An 18038-nucleotide genomic window follows, 5' to 3' on the forward strand; every position below is an offset into this window, starting at 1 on the left:
GAATTGAACAAGTGAACAATATTTCATTCTGAATAACATATGACCCCATTGAACATGGGTGAGATATTGCTGGGCTATAGGAGTTAGGCATATAATATGAAAATTTATGAGAACAGTTGGCAAAACTGCTTCTCATTTTAGTTCCTGTTACATCCAGGTGCCCCCAGAATCCTGGCTACACTTGATCAGTCAAAAAGCATTCCATGCATAGTTTTGCACTAGTCCATATGACATGGTCAGTCACACATCTGTCAGGTAAAAGAAAAAAATGGTGCTAAGTTATTTGTTTAGTACCTTGAGTAATAAATAATTAGGGATCGTAAGTGAAATGTGGCCAGAGGCTTGGTAACCAGCCACACGGCCATTACTCATAGACAGAACAAAGCCATGAGGAACTCAAGTCAAAGTTGAGACTGAGATTCTCATGCTGTTTTAAATTTAGATATCTGGGATTTCATTCTTTCCAGTAGTTTCCTCAGCTGTTGGAACGCAGTTATTTGGTTTTGACACTTGCTTCTGCTATGAAATCTAAACAAAACATTAGCTGTATCATTCCCAAACACAATATGGGGGTGATTCCTTAAGAAGAAGCATGACATCATTCGATTCTATTCAGTATGATCTTGTATTTAGTGTCCTTCTGTTATTATATTGCATATGCCTTTTTACCATTGTTTTCAGCTCTCTCAGTCAGTACACTATAGTCGCAACACTCGAGTCTGAAGGTGTCATTATTGTGCCCTGGCAACCTACCCATCAGCAGTGCGTCTGATTTCATGTATAATATGATACACATGTGATTCATGCATAATATGTTCATTTGTCGTTCATTATTGTTTTTTGAAGGCTCCAACATGCTTGCATGTGTTAGCCTTGGTCACCAAATGGAGGCTTTCCATGCTGCTCGATCTCTGGCACCTTCCCTATTTACTCCCCTAACCCTGAGGTCGCACTCATTAACCTCGTCCCAGGTCGTTTTTGGTCCATCTCTTGCTACCCTACCCCCAACATTAACACTTCTCACTTTCTGCGCCCAGTTATCATCCCCCATCCTCTCCACATGCCCAAACCATCTCAGTCTACCTCTCTTCATCACAACACCAATACACTCCAGTCTCATCCTACATCTCAACTCATCCATCATAAACCTAGCCCTCCCCAGGCCTTGCACTCAGGGACGCACTGCACATCCACCTGATCATTGCCATTACTGTACTTTTCTGTAATATGTTCGTGTATAATAACATTCATGTATAACAACATGATCTGTGTATAATATGATACGAACTCGGATGCACTGTTGGCTGGTAGGTTGCCAGGGTACGATACTGACGCCTTCAGATCAGTGCGCCGTGGTTGTAGTCACATTATTATTGTAATTATTACCACTAATGCAATTATTGTTATTATTATCATTATTATTATTATTATTATTATTATTATTATTATTATTATATTATTATTACTGATGGTAGGTTGGGGCGCTCACCATCCACTCACTCGATGTAGTGCAGCTTTGGGTGTCTGCCCTTTCCTCTCTTCCTTTTGTCCTCTTCTGTCTTTCTTTCCTTCATTCTTTCCTCTTCCTTCTGCCTTTGGGTGACTTTACACTCTCTCTTCTGCCTTTCTTTCCTTCATTCTTTCCTCTTCCTTCTGCCTTTCGGTGACTTTACACTCGCTCTTCTGCCTTTCTTTCCTTCATTCTTTCCTCTTCCTTCTGCCTGTGGGTGACTCTACACTGAGTGACAAGCCGAATGGTTTCCTGTACACCAGGAAACCAATTACTACGCTTGATGGTAACCATATAATGAAATTCTGGTGCCTGGTGGTTTAGTGGGTAATTAAGATGCTCCAGTTGGATTGAGCCTTTGCAGGTTTATATCCAAGGGGTGGTTGGGATTTATTGTTCACGTAATGCCACTCAGGGATGAGTGAGGCTGGTCACTCTCATCTTAAATGTCAGGACCAACTTGCCCAGCCCCGGGCTCCTACGCACGTCTTGGGGCAATGTAGGATTGGATGATGAATGAATGAAAGTGAATTATTATTATTATTATTATTATTATTATTATTATTGCTCCTGTTTTCTTTGACTTAATACGTAATATACTTTTTTTTTTTTTTTTTCTCAGGAAGAAGACTTCACTCAATCCAATCATCCTGTTATTAGAACGTGAGCCGGATGTTGCCTTCCAAGATGCTATCTCATATTTCCCCCTGTTATATTGGATGACAGGCTCCATTGACAGGTGAGAGAGAGAGAGAGAGAGAGAGAGATCATTCCACTTTTCCTTTTGGGCTACTCAAGCTGACAGAAAGTGAATGATATCTTAAGAAGTGGCATAGATTTATGTTATTTACTGGTGGGGGAGAAAATATTTTACCACTAGAAAAGGTAAGTTGATTTGATCCACTAAGGTTTTAAAATGAGAGCAAGTATGATGATGGAATGGTGCCAGATTTGGCTACAAGTAACAAATTATGCAATTTTTTCTTGTCTTTCTGCTGCTTAACTAACATTTTGCCTACTTTAATAAAATTTATGTACAAGCAGTCATATTAGGTCACTTCTTTTGGCAATGACCCTCTCTTCTCTCACAGTATTCTTTAGTCTTGGAAGTCATTCCCCCAGTAATTGGAGTAAATCTGTGCCCATGCACACCTGGGTTTGTGAAGCTCCAGAGGTAGGCATGAGTATTTCCCATGTGTACATTATGCATTGGTATATATATATATATATATATATATATATATATATATATATATATATATATATATATATATATAGTCAATCCTCGTAAATCGCGGCAATTTGGGTCTGGACCACTGCCGTGATTTACGAATTCCGTGATTTATGAATAATAACTCTTATATGAAAAATTAATTTGGATCTGGACTTTGGCCAACCCACCCCCACAGCACCCTACCTACACCTATCTAGGCACCATTAAACACAAACATACAAATTTAGGAACATTCAGTGCATGTATTAAATAGAAATAAGCAATGTTAAGGGACCTCACCTTAATTCTATGACAAAATTGCTTAAATGAATGGAGTGGGGTGGTGTTGGGAAGAACTCGTCCTGCCCAAACTCTTTCGCCAGCTTTGAAAACTTCTCTCCCTTCTCAACATGACGAATGAGCTCCAAACATTGACTGTACGACAACGGCAGCAGCTTCTTGACGTCATACTGATTAGAGCGCTTCATCGGAGGGTCGGGAGGGGCCATGGCAGGTAGGAGGCGGGGGAAGTTGCACAAAAAAGGCAGGTAGCTCTCGTGCTCAACGGCTATGGTCTGTAGTGTGTGGTCTTGCAGGGACAAGAACAACAACAGCATGGCGACATTAGTATGCACACTTGCCACCAGGGACATGCGGTGATTGGATGTTGGGTCGCGATTTTCAGTTTGAAAGCCGTGGTTTACGGTTCTCCTCGGAAAAGACCCACTTGGTTGCCTAGGTCCACGATTTTCGTGACTTAACAGTGATTTAAGGTTGCCGGCAGTCTGACGGCCACTTATCCGTGATTTAAGAATCCGTGCTTCATGAACATGTGATTTACGAGGATTGACTATACTGTATATATATATATATATATATATACACACATGGTGGAGCCTTTGTGGTACAGTGGTTAAGCGTGCGTTATCGTACACTGAAGAACGAGGGTTCGCTCCCCGCCAGGGTAATAAACTTTGGAAGCGTTCTTCTGGCCATGTACTGCTTTGGTGGACATCAGGGGTGCTGTGGTTGAACCAGTGTCGCATACTATAAAGTATGCTTCCACCCAGTCGGCTTGCACGGGCCAATTACACTTGGTTCACAGACTACACACACATCCAAAGCCACTCCAACACTACAATACACATTCAAGCACTTCTCACCCTACATACAATCTCTACCAGACAGCCTAAGCCACTTGGTAGAGATACATTGGCTGTATTGTCTCCGCTTCAGTTGGGATAGGCCGGTCCTGCAGTAGACACTCAAACGGCTGATGAGATGAGATGATATATATATATATATATATATATATATATATATATATATATATATATATATATATATATATATCTATATATATAATAACCACAGGAGAAATGAAAGGAGCGACAGTGAGTACTTTCATATATTACATCTTCAGACAGAGTGAGACAGAAACGTAAAGGGTAGAGGTCTTTTATGCACACCCGCAGCAGGGAGTGGCACACAGAACAAACGATGACCTGAATTTTTACCTGCGGCTTAACTTATGGTCACCTGCAGCAGGGAGTGGAACACAACAAAGGATGACCTGAATCTAAAAATGGGTGATGCACAAACAATAGGTATCTTTCTTTTTTCTTCCTTAGGGATGCACGTGACAAAAGGGGGGGCAGGAGGAGGGGAGGAAAGGGGAGGGGGAGGGAGGGGGAAGGGGTAGGGGAGGAGGGGAAGGGGGAAGGGGAGAGGGGGGAAGGAGGAGGAGGAGGATGGGATAAATACTGCTGCTGAAGACCTACAGGATTAATGTTAGGTATGTCCCACACAGGTGTGACTACACTACCAGGAGACGACAGGGAACAATCAGTTGTTAGTCTGGGGGATACTGCTTTAAAATAACTCATTTAACAATTTATCACACTTAAAATGACCATAACTCATGTTTACATTCTTTTCATATGTGACAGAAATTAGACAAGATTCTACTACATTTCTTTCATCTAAGCTTTTTGATCTTGCTAGAGTCTTAGAGCCTGCCCAGTCAATATGGTGATCACTGGATGCTTTGTGCTGAAATAAACCACTACTCTGTTGGGCTGTCCTTACACTGTATTTATGTTGTGAGATTCTAGTTTCCAAATCTTTTCCAGATTGTCCTATGTAAAATTTGTTACAGCTTTTACACGGGATTTTGTAAACAACACCTGAATTACTGAATGGGCTGTTCTTGATGAGGGTTTTTTTTTTGATGGTGTTCTCATATTTGAATACAACTTGTACATTAAGTTTCCTCAGTATGTGAGCAACATCAAGAAAATTTTCATGGAAGGGGAGGACAAGGGTTCTTTGAATATTCTGGAGATCTGGCTTATTAGTTTTCCCTTCCAGGAATTGTTTCTTGGCTGTATTGTGGCACTGAGTTAGTATACTCTGTGGATATTTTAGCTTCTTTCCAATGCTTTGAATCATTTTTAGTTCATCATCTAAAAATTCTGGGTCTGAAAATCTATATGCTCTTAAGTACATGGATATGAACACAGATCTTTTTACATTAATGTGATGGTTTGAATAATAATGCACGTATGACATAATATTTGTAGGTTTCCTGTATACCTTAGTCTTCAGAACATTTTGGTCCCTGATAACTTTTACATCCAAAAATGGCAATTCATTATCCATTTCCATCTCATTAGTAAACTTAATCGATGGAACTAACGAATTTAATTTCCTGCCAAGCATTCTGGGTAGTAACATTGATGGTATTCGCTCTGAAAACATCTATCTATCTATCTATTGCCAGACGCCTCAATCCCGTTTGGGGTGGCCACAAACAAATCGCCTCCAAGTCGCCCTGTCCCCCGCCATTTCACTGCCCTGCTCCCAACTCACACCCCCCTCTCTCATATACCTCTCCACCCCATCCCTCCATCTCATCCTCGGTCTCCCCCTCCCTCTTCCACCCTCCACCTCACTCACATACACTCTCTTCGTCAATCTTTCACCCTCCATCCTCTCCACATGGCCAAACCACCTCAGTGTGTTCCTCACAACGCTTCCTATCACATCCACATCCACACCACAACGCTCCTTTATATCCTCATTCGTCAGCCTGTCTCTCCACGTGACTCCACAGGCTCCTCTTAAATAACTCATTTCCACTGCTCTCACTCTTGACTTGTGTCCTTCCAACAATGTCCAAGCTTCACTTCCGTACGTTAGAGTTGGTATCACAATACTGTCATGTAGTAACTTTTTTACTTCCATGCTCACTTCCCTGTTTCTTATCACTGCTTTTAAGGAACCAGCAACCTTTCTTCCCTGCTGTACCCTTTCAAGCACTTCACCCTCCAAACCTCCATCCTTACTCATCACACTACCCAAATACTTAAACGTACTCACATTTTCCAATTCCTCACCATCCCACCTCGCTGTACATTCACTGACTTCACCTCTCTCAAAGACCATCACTTTACTCTTCCCTACATTCACCTTTAGGTTCCGTTTCTTACACACTCTCTCAAACTCATCCACCAAGCCTTGCAGCTCCCCTTCGTCTTCACTCAACAACACAGTATCATCTGCAAACAACAGTACAGGGAGTTTCCAAACACTATCCTCTCTCACCAGGGCCACTCCAACATCCACTACCCTACCTTGTACCTCTTTTATTACCCCATCCATGTACAGATTGAACAACCATGGAGACATGACACATCCCTGTTTCAAACCAACTTTCACAGAGAAAAATTCACTTAGTTCACCATCCACACGCACTGCAGCCTTCGCACCATCGTACATACTCTTCACAGCATTCAACAACTTCCCATCTACTCCATATATTCTTAACACTTTCCACAATCCTTGTCTATCCACCCTGTCATATGCTTTCTCCAAATCCATGAAAGCCGCATACAACTTCTTTCCCTTCTCTAGAAACTTTTCCACTAAAGATCTAAGAATGAATATCTGATCTACACAACCTCTTCCCTTCCTAAAGCCTCCCTGTTCTTCTCCAACTAATTTCTCTGTTCTTTCTCTAACTCTGTCTATAAGTAACCTACCATACACTTTTCCTATTATACTAAGAAGACAAATGCCCCTATGATTACCACACACTTCTTTTTCTCCTTTTCCTTTGTACAAGGGAATAATTATACCTGACTTCCAATCCTCCGGGACTCTACCTTCCTCCCAGGCCAATCTGCACATCTTCCACATCCATTCCACTACTATCTCTCCCCCATGCTTCAGCATTTCACCACACACTCCATCAATTCCTGGGGCTTTCCCCGATTTAACTTTCTTCATTGCTTCCACAACTTCCATCCTACTGATTTCTTCCTGTCTTCTCACCTCCCTCCTTCTCCCAGCCAATCCCCAGCCACTTATACTCGCATTACTTCCATCCTCCACGTTCAACAATTCCTTAAAGTGTTCTCTCCATCTGCTCACTTTTTCTCCCTTCTCCACTAGTAATCTACCATTTTTATCTTTCACTCCCCTGCTAACTTCACTTCCACCCTGTCTTACTCTTTTCACTTCTCTCCAGAACATTTTCTTACAGTCACTCCACTTTACACTCAAATTCCTTCCAAAACATTATCAAGCTAATTAAATTGTGCATTGTGAACTCGTCTTTTACCTTTGAAGGCAAATTTTACACACAAAAATTTGGTATGGCCATGGGTAATCCCCTCTCCCCAGTTCTGGCAAATATTTACATGGAATACTTTGAGAAACATTTATTGACCTTCGTAAAGGAGCAAAACATAGTTTGGCTCCGATACGTTGATGATATCCTGTGCTTCTGGCCTAACAGTCTTCCCATTGATGAATTTCTCCTGAAATTAAATACGCTTGTTCCATCGATTAAGTTTACTCATGAAATGGAAATGGATAATGAATTGCCATTTTTGGATGTAAAAGTTATCAGGGACCAAAATATTATGTCATACATGCATTATTATTCAAACCATCGCATTAATGTAAAAAGCTCTGTGTTCATATCCATGTACTTAAGAGCATATAGATTTTCAGACCCAGAATTTTTAGATGATGAACTAAAAATGATTCAAAGCATTGGAAAGAAGCTAAAATATCCACAGAGTATACTAACTCAGTGCCACAATACAGCCAAGAAACAATTCCTGGAAGGGAAAACTAATAAGCCAGATCGCCAGAATATTCAAAGAACCCTTGTCTTCCCCTTCCATGAAAATTTTCTTGATGTTGCTCACATACTGAGGAAACTTAATGTACAAGTTGTATTTAAATATGAGAACATAATAAAAAAATACCTTCATCAAGAACAGCCCATTCAGTAATTCAGGTGTTGTTTACAAAATCCCGTGTAAAAGCTGTAACAAATTTTACATAGGACAATCTGGAAAAGATTTGGAAACTAGAATCTCACAACATAAATACAGTGTAAGGACAGCCCAACAGAGTAGTGGTTTATTTCAGCACAAAGCATCCAGTGATCACCATATTGACTGGGCAGGCTCTAAGACTCTAGCAAGATCAAAAAGCTTAGATGAAAGAAATGTAGTAGAATCTTGTCTAATTTCTGGCACATATGAAAAGAATGTAAACATGAGTTATGGTCATTTTAAGTGTGATAAATTGTTAAATGAGTTATTTTAAAGCAGTATCCCCCAGACTAACAACTGATTGTTCCCTGTCGTCTCCTGGTAGTGTAGTCACACCTGTGTGGGACATACCTAACATTAATCCTGTAGGTCTTAAGCAGCAGTATTTATCCCCTCCTCCTCCTCCTCCTTCTCCTTCCCCCCTCTCCCCTTCCCCCTTCCCCTCCTCCCCTACCCCTTCCCCCTCCCTCCCCCTCCCCTTTCGTCCCCTCCTCCTCCTCCCCCCCTTTGTCATGTGCATCCCTAAGGAAGAAAAAAGAAAGGTACTTATTGTTCTGTGCATCACCCATTTTTAGATTCAGGTCATCCTTTGTTGTGTTCCACTCCCTGCTGCAGGTGACCATAAGTTAAGCTGCAGGTAAAAATTCAGGTCATCCTTTGTTCTGTGTGCCACTCCCTGCTGCGGGTGTGCATAAAAGACCTCTACCTGTTATGTTTCTGTCTCACTCTGTCTGAAGACGTAATATATGAAAGTACTCACTGTCGCTCCTTTCATTTCTCCTGTGGTTATTTTGCATACATATCTTCACAGTGAAGTGAAGTCTCTGCATATATATATATATATATATATATATATATATATATATATATACAGTAATCCCTCTAATATCCGAACGCCCAATATCCGAACATCCCCACTAACCGGACATAATCCTCCTGGGATCCAATATTCCCAAAATGGGCCAAAAACTGCAAAAAATTCGAAAAAAATCTGACTTTTTTCCCTCCCATAATTTGAAATTCCCGCCTGGGCCAAACAGCTGTTACACCATGGTCCCTTCACCCCTTCCTTCCTCCCCCTCCCCTGTCAGGTTGCCATTTGGTATTTTTCATTACCAAGTGTGGGCCAATTTGGTAATGAAAAATTCGTTTGGTAATGCATTAGAATAATGCATTACCAAATGGATTTTTCACATGTATGAGGATACACAGGATGGAGATGGTGGATTGTTTGCTCTCTCTGATTAATCTGCTACCCTACATAGTGTGAAAATAATCAACATGGTGTTAGTTATAAGGAGAGTGATTACATGTATTTCCACTTGTATATATAATTAGTGAAGAATATATGCTAGCTTTACGAATTTGGTAATGAAAAGTTATATTTGACAATGAAAGTTGAGGAGATTGGTAATGTGGCTGTTGCGATCTGGCAACTCTGTTACCCCACCAACATCAACAGTCACAGCTTAACTCCGATGGAGAGCAGATACTCATAACAGTGCAAGCCACAGGTGCTTGTTTTTTGTGAATAAACAGTGAATAAACTGCAATACCTTGCCACTAGAACACACAGGAATTTACAGTGTTGTGCAGTGTTAAGAAATTAGAATTTAGAGTGCAGAGGATTAACTGTGGACTGCAAACTGGAGGTTCAAACCAGTCCAAGACCAAGGGACTTGTAAGTACCCAGAATGTTTAATATTGTATAAACTCACCTCTAAAACCTCATTTTATGGTTCTTTTGCATTTATTTCAGTCTTTTATGTCCCTTATTGGTGTGATTTGGGTCTTAAATAGGTGCTATGCATGTCCAGAGGGAGTTGTATAGGTGTTTTTCAGAGTTAGGGTCCGTAAGTACTAGTCCATAAGCTGGGGCCCAATATCCGGACAGGACCACTATCCGGACCTGCCTATGGCTCTATTGATCCGGATATTGGAGGGGTTACTGATGTATCTATATATCCATCCGTCATCCAATCCTATGTTCCCTCGTGAGAAGCGTAGGAGCCCAGGGCTAGGGAAGTTGGTCCTGACATTTAAGATGAGAGTGACCAGCCTCACTCATCCCTGAGTGGCATTATCTCAGCAGTAAATCCCAACCATCCCTTGGATATAAACCTTCACTGGCTCAATCTAATTGGAGCACAATAATTACCTACTAAACCACCAGGTGCCAGAATTTGGTTATATGGCTACCACCCAGCATAGTAAATGGATTCCCGGTGTACAGGAAACAATTTGGCATGTCACTCAGTGTAGAGTCACCCATAGGCACATGGAAGAGGAAAGAATGAAGGAAAGAAAGACAGAAGAGGGGGTGTAAAGTCATCTGTGGGCAGAAGGATGAGAGATAGAATGAAATAAAGAAAAACAGAAGAGGAAGGAAGGAAAGAAGAAAGGAGGAGAGGAAAGGGCAGACACCTGAAAGCAGCACTACATCAATTGAGTGCATGGTAAGAGAGAGAGAGAGAGAGAGAGAGTATACATTGAGTAAATTAGCATTAACTTCACCAGATTTAATTCATGAGATGATACTGAGCATTGATATACAAAATATAAATTTCCCTATACTGAGAGTTACTACTGTCATTAACCCGCCGCATGCCAGTACCGTTTTAAAACTGTCTGACATAATTCCACGGCCAGTGCCAGTGCCGTTTTAAAATGGTTTAAAATAAAAAACTTCACTGTGACCGCATTGTTCAAGATTCGCGGGTAAAAATTGGCAGGCATGTAAAGTAACTGTTCCTCTACCATCCCCCAGGCTGTCAAGGCCATACACTCACTCGCTTCCCCACTCACACTCGCTCTACCTCTCTCTGCCTGTGTGCCTCACCCAGTGCTGTACATAGTGAAGGCATTTTGTAAATATTTTCATGTAAGTGTAAGTTGTAAATATTTCCTTGTAAGTGTAAGGACTATATAGTGAAGTCAATTTGTAAATACCTTCTTGTAAGTGCTAGGACTGTACATAATGAAGTCAGGTTGTACCTATCTTCAAGCAAGTGTAAGACAATACATTCACAGTGTGAAAGACATGCAAATTGTGATAGATGCTGAAGTAATAAGTAATCAGAGAAGTGTTCAGAACTTTGCTATACCTTCCCAGCATAAATACCTGAGTATACCTTACATAGAAAACAGCTTTCTCTCATGTACGTGGTGAGCATGAGAGAGCGGCTATACCTGTACACGAGTATGCAGGACTCAATAAAACTCATTTCTGAGCCTCGGTGAGCATTTTAATAGCAAAATTCGTTGTTTCCACATCAAAAGCTATCATTTTAGCCAAAAAAAAATAAAAGATTGAAAAATGGCCGGCACTGGGGTGACCCATAGGGCTAAAAATAGCCAGCACACAGCGGGTTAAGAATATACTGTTAGCAATAATGGAGTGGTGTAATAGTGTGTTAAAACTTACTCAGGAGAGGTATTCCAGTGTTAAAAAACTGTGCTTATTAAAAGACGTGTACCCTCATCTGCTAATTTTCTGTTCTGTCTTTAACCCGCCCCGTCCCGACGACGTATGGGTATGTTGCAATGATTTGCATTTGCCAGTCCCGGCGACGTACCAGTACGTTGTGCAATTGCAAGGTCGCTAATTTGCACAATTTTCAATTTTCGCACATGATTTTTCGTATGTATACACGGGACACCTTCCTCTATTCCTGTACAAGATACCAAGCAGGGACAATGCCTTACACTGCATAACCTCCCCCCTCCCCCCCTCATGCCATTGTCTTGGCAAAGGACCTGTTACCAGTGACCTGGCTAGTAAAGTTATTCAGGGCCAGAGTGATTCCCCAATCGATGACAATGTGGAGGACAATGTTTACATAGCATTAGAAGAAGAAACAGCCAGAAATAATGATCAGGTAGTGTGGCAAAAATAGGTCAGGTATGGTGATTAGTTAGTGAGTGAAACAATGCTTATAATGCCTTTATTACTGCTTGAAAACCAATATACTCTCATACTACATATACATTCGTACCAAGTAAATAAATAAATACCGTTTATGAGTGGATAAAATAGTTACCCTCCCATAGAACTCGTTTTCTTTGGTGCCAGCATGTTAGAAAACCCACTCAGGTAAGGAGGAACTCCTACCTGGATTGGGCACTTTAAACCTCAGGTGAGCGATTTCTCTATGAATTTTCGATGTTTCTCACCAAAAGCGAAGGTTTTAGCCAAAAAAAAAAAAATCGAAAATACCTCAGGACTTGGGGATGTCGGAGGTGCGGAAAACCTCGGGACGTGACGGGTAAAGTAAATACAGTTTCCTCGTGGGTAGAACCCTTCTCTTTGAAGACTTAGTGGTACTCTCAAGTCATTGTTTAAACAGTTTAACAATATCCAGTGCAGCATCATTCTATACAAAATTAGTGTTAATGCTAATTAAGTCAACAAGGTATTGGTAACCGTGATTTCAGTAATTTCACAGTACAGGTAACTCGCACGGAACACGAGGGTTTCGTTCCTACCGTGCCGTGTTAGGTGCGAAATCGCGTATATTTAAACTACTCCGTATTTTGCTCCCTAGACCCCCCAAATGTGTTGTTTTGTTGTTATCTGTCACTAGAAAGCACTTTAAGTGGTTAGAAGGTTTATTTAATGTTATAACTCACAAATACAGTACTCCTGAGCAAAACTTCAACACACAAGTACTGTACGTAAACACAAGGAAACATTCCGACGCCGATCATAGGTAATAAATTAGGTTAACTGGTACCAGTGCTTTAACTTACAAGTACATACCAGAACAGTACATATTTAACTTAGAAATGCAGTACTGTGATATCGAATGATTTCAGTACATAATCTGTTAGGAATGGCTGGAAAAAAAAAAAATTTATGAATACATTTTCACCTTTTTGATATATGTTTATGGTAGTTTCAAGTTATTCTTTACGTTATCGTTGTGCCCATGCTTGGAAAAGGGGGCGAAAGAGTTGAATTATCAGTCCTAAATGAGAAAACTGCACGTCCTGCAAGGCTAGACTCTGCCACGGGAGAATAAAGTGGAGGGTCAGTCCGATTAGCAATAAGGAAGTTGTGTCACAACTTCCAGCTCCCACACCACGAGAATGGCTAAAAATAGAATCGTAATGCAGTTTCAGAACTAACAATAAGTCTAATTATTACGAATACAGATACAAAGCAGAAATAAATACGTTTACAGACGGGGAAAACGTATTTCTTCCATCATAACATGTTCATCTTTCTCAATCATTTTACGTTCATCTTTATCATTTTACCTTGTTATTTTCGCAATATATATTGCTGTCTCGTAAACAGGGTGGTTGTTTGTGTTTTGCAAGGGAGGAAAAAGGTTGTATTTTCTGTCTGGGTCGAGATAATGGGTGTAACTATGTGTGGTTAGGCATGGCCACGAGCGAAAAAATCGTACATCCACTCATCACGATAGCCGGTGGTGAACTGACAGATACATGAGACGGTGAAGTCAAGGTCATGTCCCAGATTTTCGTTCACTTCCCGAAAGTTTTCACAGTTTTCTACAAGTTGCAAACCATTACAGCAAACCTGAGCAAATAGGTAAAGATACCAAGACAAAAATGTATTTTTCTCTTATTATAAGTCTTTAACGAACAAACAAAAAAAAGGCAATATTCCGACGCCGATCATGGGTAATCATATAAATCAGGTTAACTGGTTACAAGGCTTTATTTAATGCTTTAATTGCTTACAAGTACATACCAGAACAGTAAATATTTAACTTACAAATACAGTACTGTAGAAAAGCAGTACAGTAAGAGTTTAACGAACAAAAAAGGCAATATTCCGACGCCGATCATGGGTAATCATATAATTCGGGTTATCTGGTTACAAGGCTTTATTTAATGATTTAACTTTATTTAAGTGCTTACAAGTACAGTACATACGAGAACAGTAAATATTTAACTTACAAATACTGAACAGCACTGTGGAAAAAACGAACAAATAAAAAGGGCAATATTCTGACGCCTATCAGGTAAACTGGTTATAAGACTTTATTTCTTGCTTTAACGTTATTTAATAGTACTTTAAGTTGCACATAAACTTACCAGAACAGTACAGTACTGTAAATATTTAACTTACAAATACTGTGCTACTGTACTCGGGAATGTCTCACTCACTGAATAATTTCCCGCCTAGATCGTCACGTAATCAAAACAAACCGCGCGCTGCGGTGACGTTCGAGGATTTGATCTTTCAAAGGCCTCTCCTGCGTTAATTTGTAGTTTTCATAATGGTTTTTTAATCTTACGTTGTCTAATATGTATCCCAGCCCTTACCGCGTATAATTGCGAGCGCGTTCCGTGAGATCGTGTTCCGTGCGAGTTACCTGTACAGGAAACTCGCACGGAACACGTGGGTTTCGTTCCTACCGTGCCGTGTTAGGTGCGAAATCGCGTATATTTAAACTACTCCGTATTTTGCTCCCTAGACCCCCCCAAATGTGTTGTTTTGCTGTTATCTGTCACTAGAAAGCACTTTAAGTGGTTAGAAGGTTTATTTAATGTTATAACTCGCAAATACAGTACTGAGCAAAACTTCAACACACAAATACTGTACGTAAACACAAGGAAACATTCCGACGCCGATCATAGGTAATAAATTAGGTTAACTGGTACCAGTGCTTTAACTTACAAGTACATACCAGAACAGTACATATTTAACTTAGAAATGCAGTACTGTGATATCGAATGATTTCAGTACATAATCTGTTAGGAATGGCTGGAAAAAAAAAAATGTTATGAATACATTTTCACCTTTTTGATATATGTTTATGGTAGTTTCGCGTTATTTTTTACGTTATCGTTGTGCCCATGCTTGGAAAAGGGAGCGAAAGAGTTGAATTTTCAGTCCTAAATGAGAAAACTGCACGTCCTCCAAGGCTAGACTCTGCCACGGGAGAATAAAGTGGAGGGTCAGTCCGATTAGCAATAAGGAAGTTGTGTCACAACTTCCAGCTCCCACACCACGAGAATGGCTAAAAATAGAATCGTAATGCAGTTTCAGAACTAACAATAAGTCTAATTATTACGAATACAGATACAAAGCGGAAATAAATACGTTTACAGACATGGAAAACGTATTTCTTCCGTCATAACATGTTCATCTTTCTCAATCATTTTACGTTCATCTTTATCATTTTACCTTGTTATTTTCGCAATATATATTGCTGTCTCGTAAACAGAGTGGTTGTTTGTGTTTTGCAAGGGAGGAAAAAGGTTGTATTTTCTGTCTGGGTCGAGATAATGGGTGTAACTATGTGTGGTTAGGCATGGCCACGAGCGAAAAAATCGTACATCCACTCATCACGATAGCCGGTGGTGAACTGACAGATGATACATGAGACGGTGAAGTCAAGGTCATGTCCCAGATTTTCGTTCACTTCCCGAAAGTTTTCACAGTTTTCTACAAGTTGCAAACCATTACAGCAAACCTGAGCAAATAGGTAAAGATACCAAGACAAAAATGTATTTTTCTCTTATTATAAGTCTTTAACGAACAAACAAAAAAGGCAATATTCCGACGCCGATCATGGGTAATCATATAAATCATGTTAACTGGTTACAAGGCTTTATTTAATGCTTTAATTGCTTACAAGTACATACCAGAACAGTAAATATTTAACTTACAAATACAGTACTGTAGAAAAGCAGTACAGTAAGAGTTTAACGAACAAACAAAAAAGGCAATATTCCGACACCGATCATGGGTAATCATGTAATTCGGGTTAACTGGTTACAAGGCTTTATTTAATGATTTAACTTTATTTAAGTGCTTACAAGTACAGTACATACGAGAACAGTAAATATTTAACTTACAAATACTGAACAGCACTGTGGAAAAAACGAACAAATAAAAAAGGCAATATTCTGACGCCTATCAGGTAAACTGGTTATAAGACTTTATTTCTTGCTTTAACGTTATTTAATAGTACTTTAAGTTGCACATAAACTTACCAGAACAGTACAGTACTGTAAATATTTAACTTACAAATACTGTGCTACTGTACTCGGGAATGGCTCACTCACTGAATAATTTCCCGCCTAGATAGTCACGTAATCAAAACAAACCGCGCGGTGCGGTGACGTTCGAGGATTTGATCTTTCAAAGGCCTCTCCTGCGTTAATTTGTAGTTTTCATAATGGTTTTTTAATCTTACGTTGTCTTATATGTATCCCTGCCCTTACCGTGTATAATTGCGAGCGCGTTCCGTGAGATCGTGTTCCGTGCGAGTTACCTGTATCCACTGTAGCACCATTCTGTACTGATTTAACCCGAGGTGTCCCGTTGACGTAAGGATACATCACCACGTTTTGTCGCAGTGACACCCGTTGATGTATCCATATGTTTTGCAATTGTGAGGTCCGTCATTTGCACATTTTTTAAATTTCACACGTGATTTTTGGTATATATTTGTGGGATTCCTACCTCTACTCGAGGCCAGGTGGGGACGATGCCTTACCCTGCGTGATCTCCTCCTTCCCCGCATGCCATTATCTTGGCAACTCACCTGTTACCAGGCCAGTAAAGACATGTTGGGCCACAGTACGAAATTCAAGGCGAGAGTGATCCCCAATCGATGACAATGTGGAGGACAAAGTTTATGTGGCGCCAGAGGATGAAACGAGCTGAAATGATGAGGAGGTAATGTCGCCATGAAAGGTGCGGTATGTTGATGTGTTTGGTGAGTGAAACAACGCTTATATCGCCTATATTATTGTGTGAAAACCAATATACACTTGTACTACATATAAATTTGTACCAAATAAATAAATATCTACCTATTCTGAGTGGTTTGGAATAGTTATCCCTCCCATAGAAAATGTCTTCTCTGGAGTGTGACTCCATAGAAGGTGGTACCAGGTGAGGGGAAGGTCACCTGTACAGAACACTTATAAGCTCAGGTGAGCACTTTCTCTCTGAATTTTCAATGTTTCACATAAAAAGTGGAGGTTTTAGCCAAAAAAAAAAAAACTTCAAAAATCTGCTGGGATTGGGGGGGGGGGGTCATTGGTGAAATATCTGTCGGGACACAGCGGGTTAAGTAGTAATATAGTACTATTCTGTTTTCACTCTCAGTAATGGGGATATTTGTTGATAATCGTAGAACTCTGGGAGCATCTGTCTGCGAACCCCTGATCTAAGTACCGCACCCACTTTCTGGCAGACTGGATGACCTATTACGAGCAGGCATCAACGTTGCAGAGAATGTTGTGGTGGTCAACAAGGAGTCCAACAATTCAATGGAGGAGGATACGCTTTCAGACTGCAACACCATCGTGGCTGTTCAGACCATGTTCAAGTAGGTTGAGAGAGAGAGAGAGAGAGAGAGAGAGAATGATATAGGGATATGGGAGAAACTAATGATGCAAGAGTAACAGTGTATGCAAGTAAATCTTGTACACGATATGCATTTGTGAAAAAAGAAGGCCTGATAAGCCTCTTACATTGCATTTTTTTTTTTTTAGATCAGATTTACCCCATTAGAACTGCATCATAGACAGTTATTACTAATTTTCTTTATATATATATATATATATATATATATATATATATATATATATATATATATATATATATATATATATATATATATATATATATTTAAAGGGGTTGGAATTGGTTTGACTTGAAACCAGGGTCAGGTTCATCTTGTAACTAAGTACAATAGTGTAACCATTGCTTCCTATAGTAAGCTGAGAAATTTTACAGCTTGAATGACAGGTGAATGGAGGTGTGGCCCATTTGCAAGCATGTTGGAGCCTTTATTAATGATACAGTACACTGATGATAATTTTCGTAGTGTTGTGTTTTCCTTTTTGTGTGTTTCCGGATCCCACCTACCTCATTCCTGATATTGTGAAAGGTTATGATAATGATGATGATAACTATGCATAAGATGTATCAACTCATTTGCCAGTGGGATGGAGCCAAGAAATTTAAAGG

The 18038-nt window shown here is 40.1% G+C and overlaps 1 protein-coding gene across 1 annotated transcript in view; it reads left to right on the forward strand.

Annotated features, from left to right (window-relative positions):
- Nucleotides 1–18038, forward strand: part of LOC145399245 (potassium channel subfamily T member 2-like) — a 340618-nt gene that overhangs the window by 210349 nt on the left and 112231 nt on the right. Inside the window, exons 19-20 of the mRNA XM_080271933.1 lie at nucleotides 2133–2249; nucleotides 17260–17394. Coding sequence (XP_080128059.1) covers nucleotides 2133–2249; nucleotides 17260–17394 — 252 coding nt within the window. The remainder of the gene's footprint in view (nucleotides 1–2132; nucleotides 2250–17259; nucleotides 17395–18038) is intronic.

The sequence above is a fragment of the Coenobita brevimanus genome, chromosome 48 (assembly GCF_032717465.1).
Source record: "Coenobita brevimanus isolate Jiangsu-jjx chromosome 48, ASM3271746v2, whole genome shotgun sequence".
Classification (NCBI taxonomy): Eukaryota; Metazoa; Arthropoda; class Malacostraca; order Decapoda; family Coenobitidae; genus Coenobita; species Coenobita brevimanus.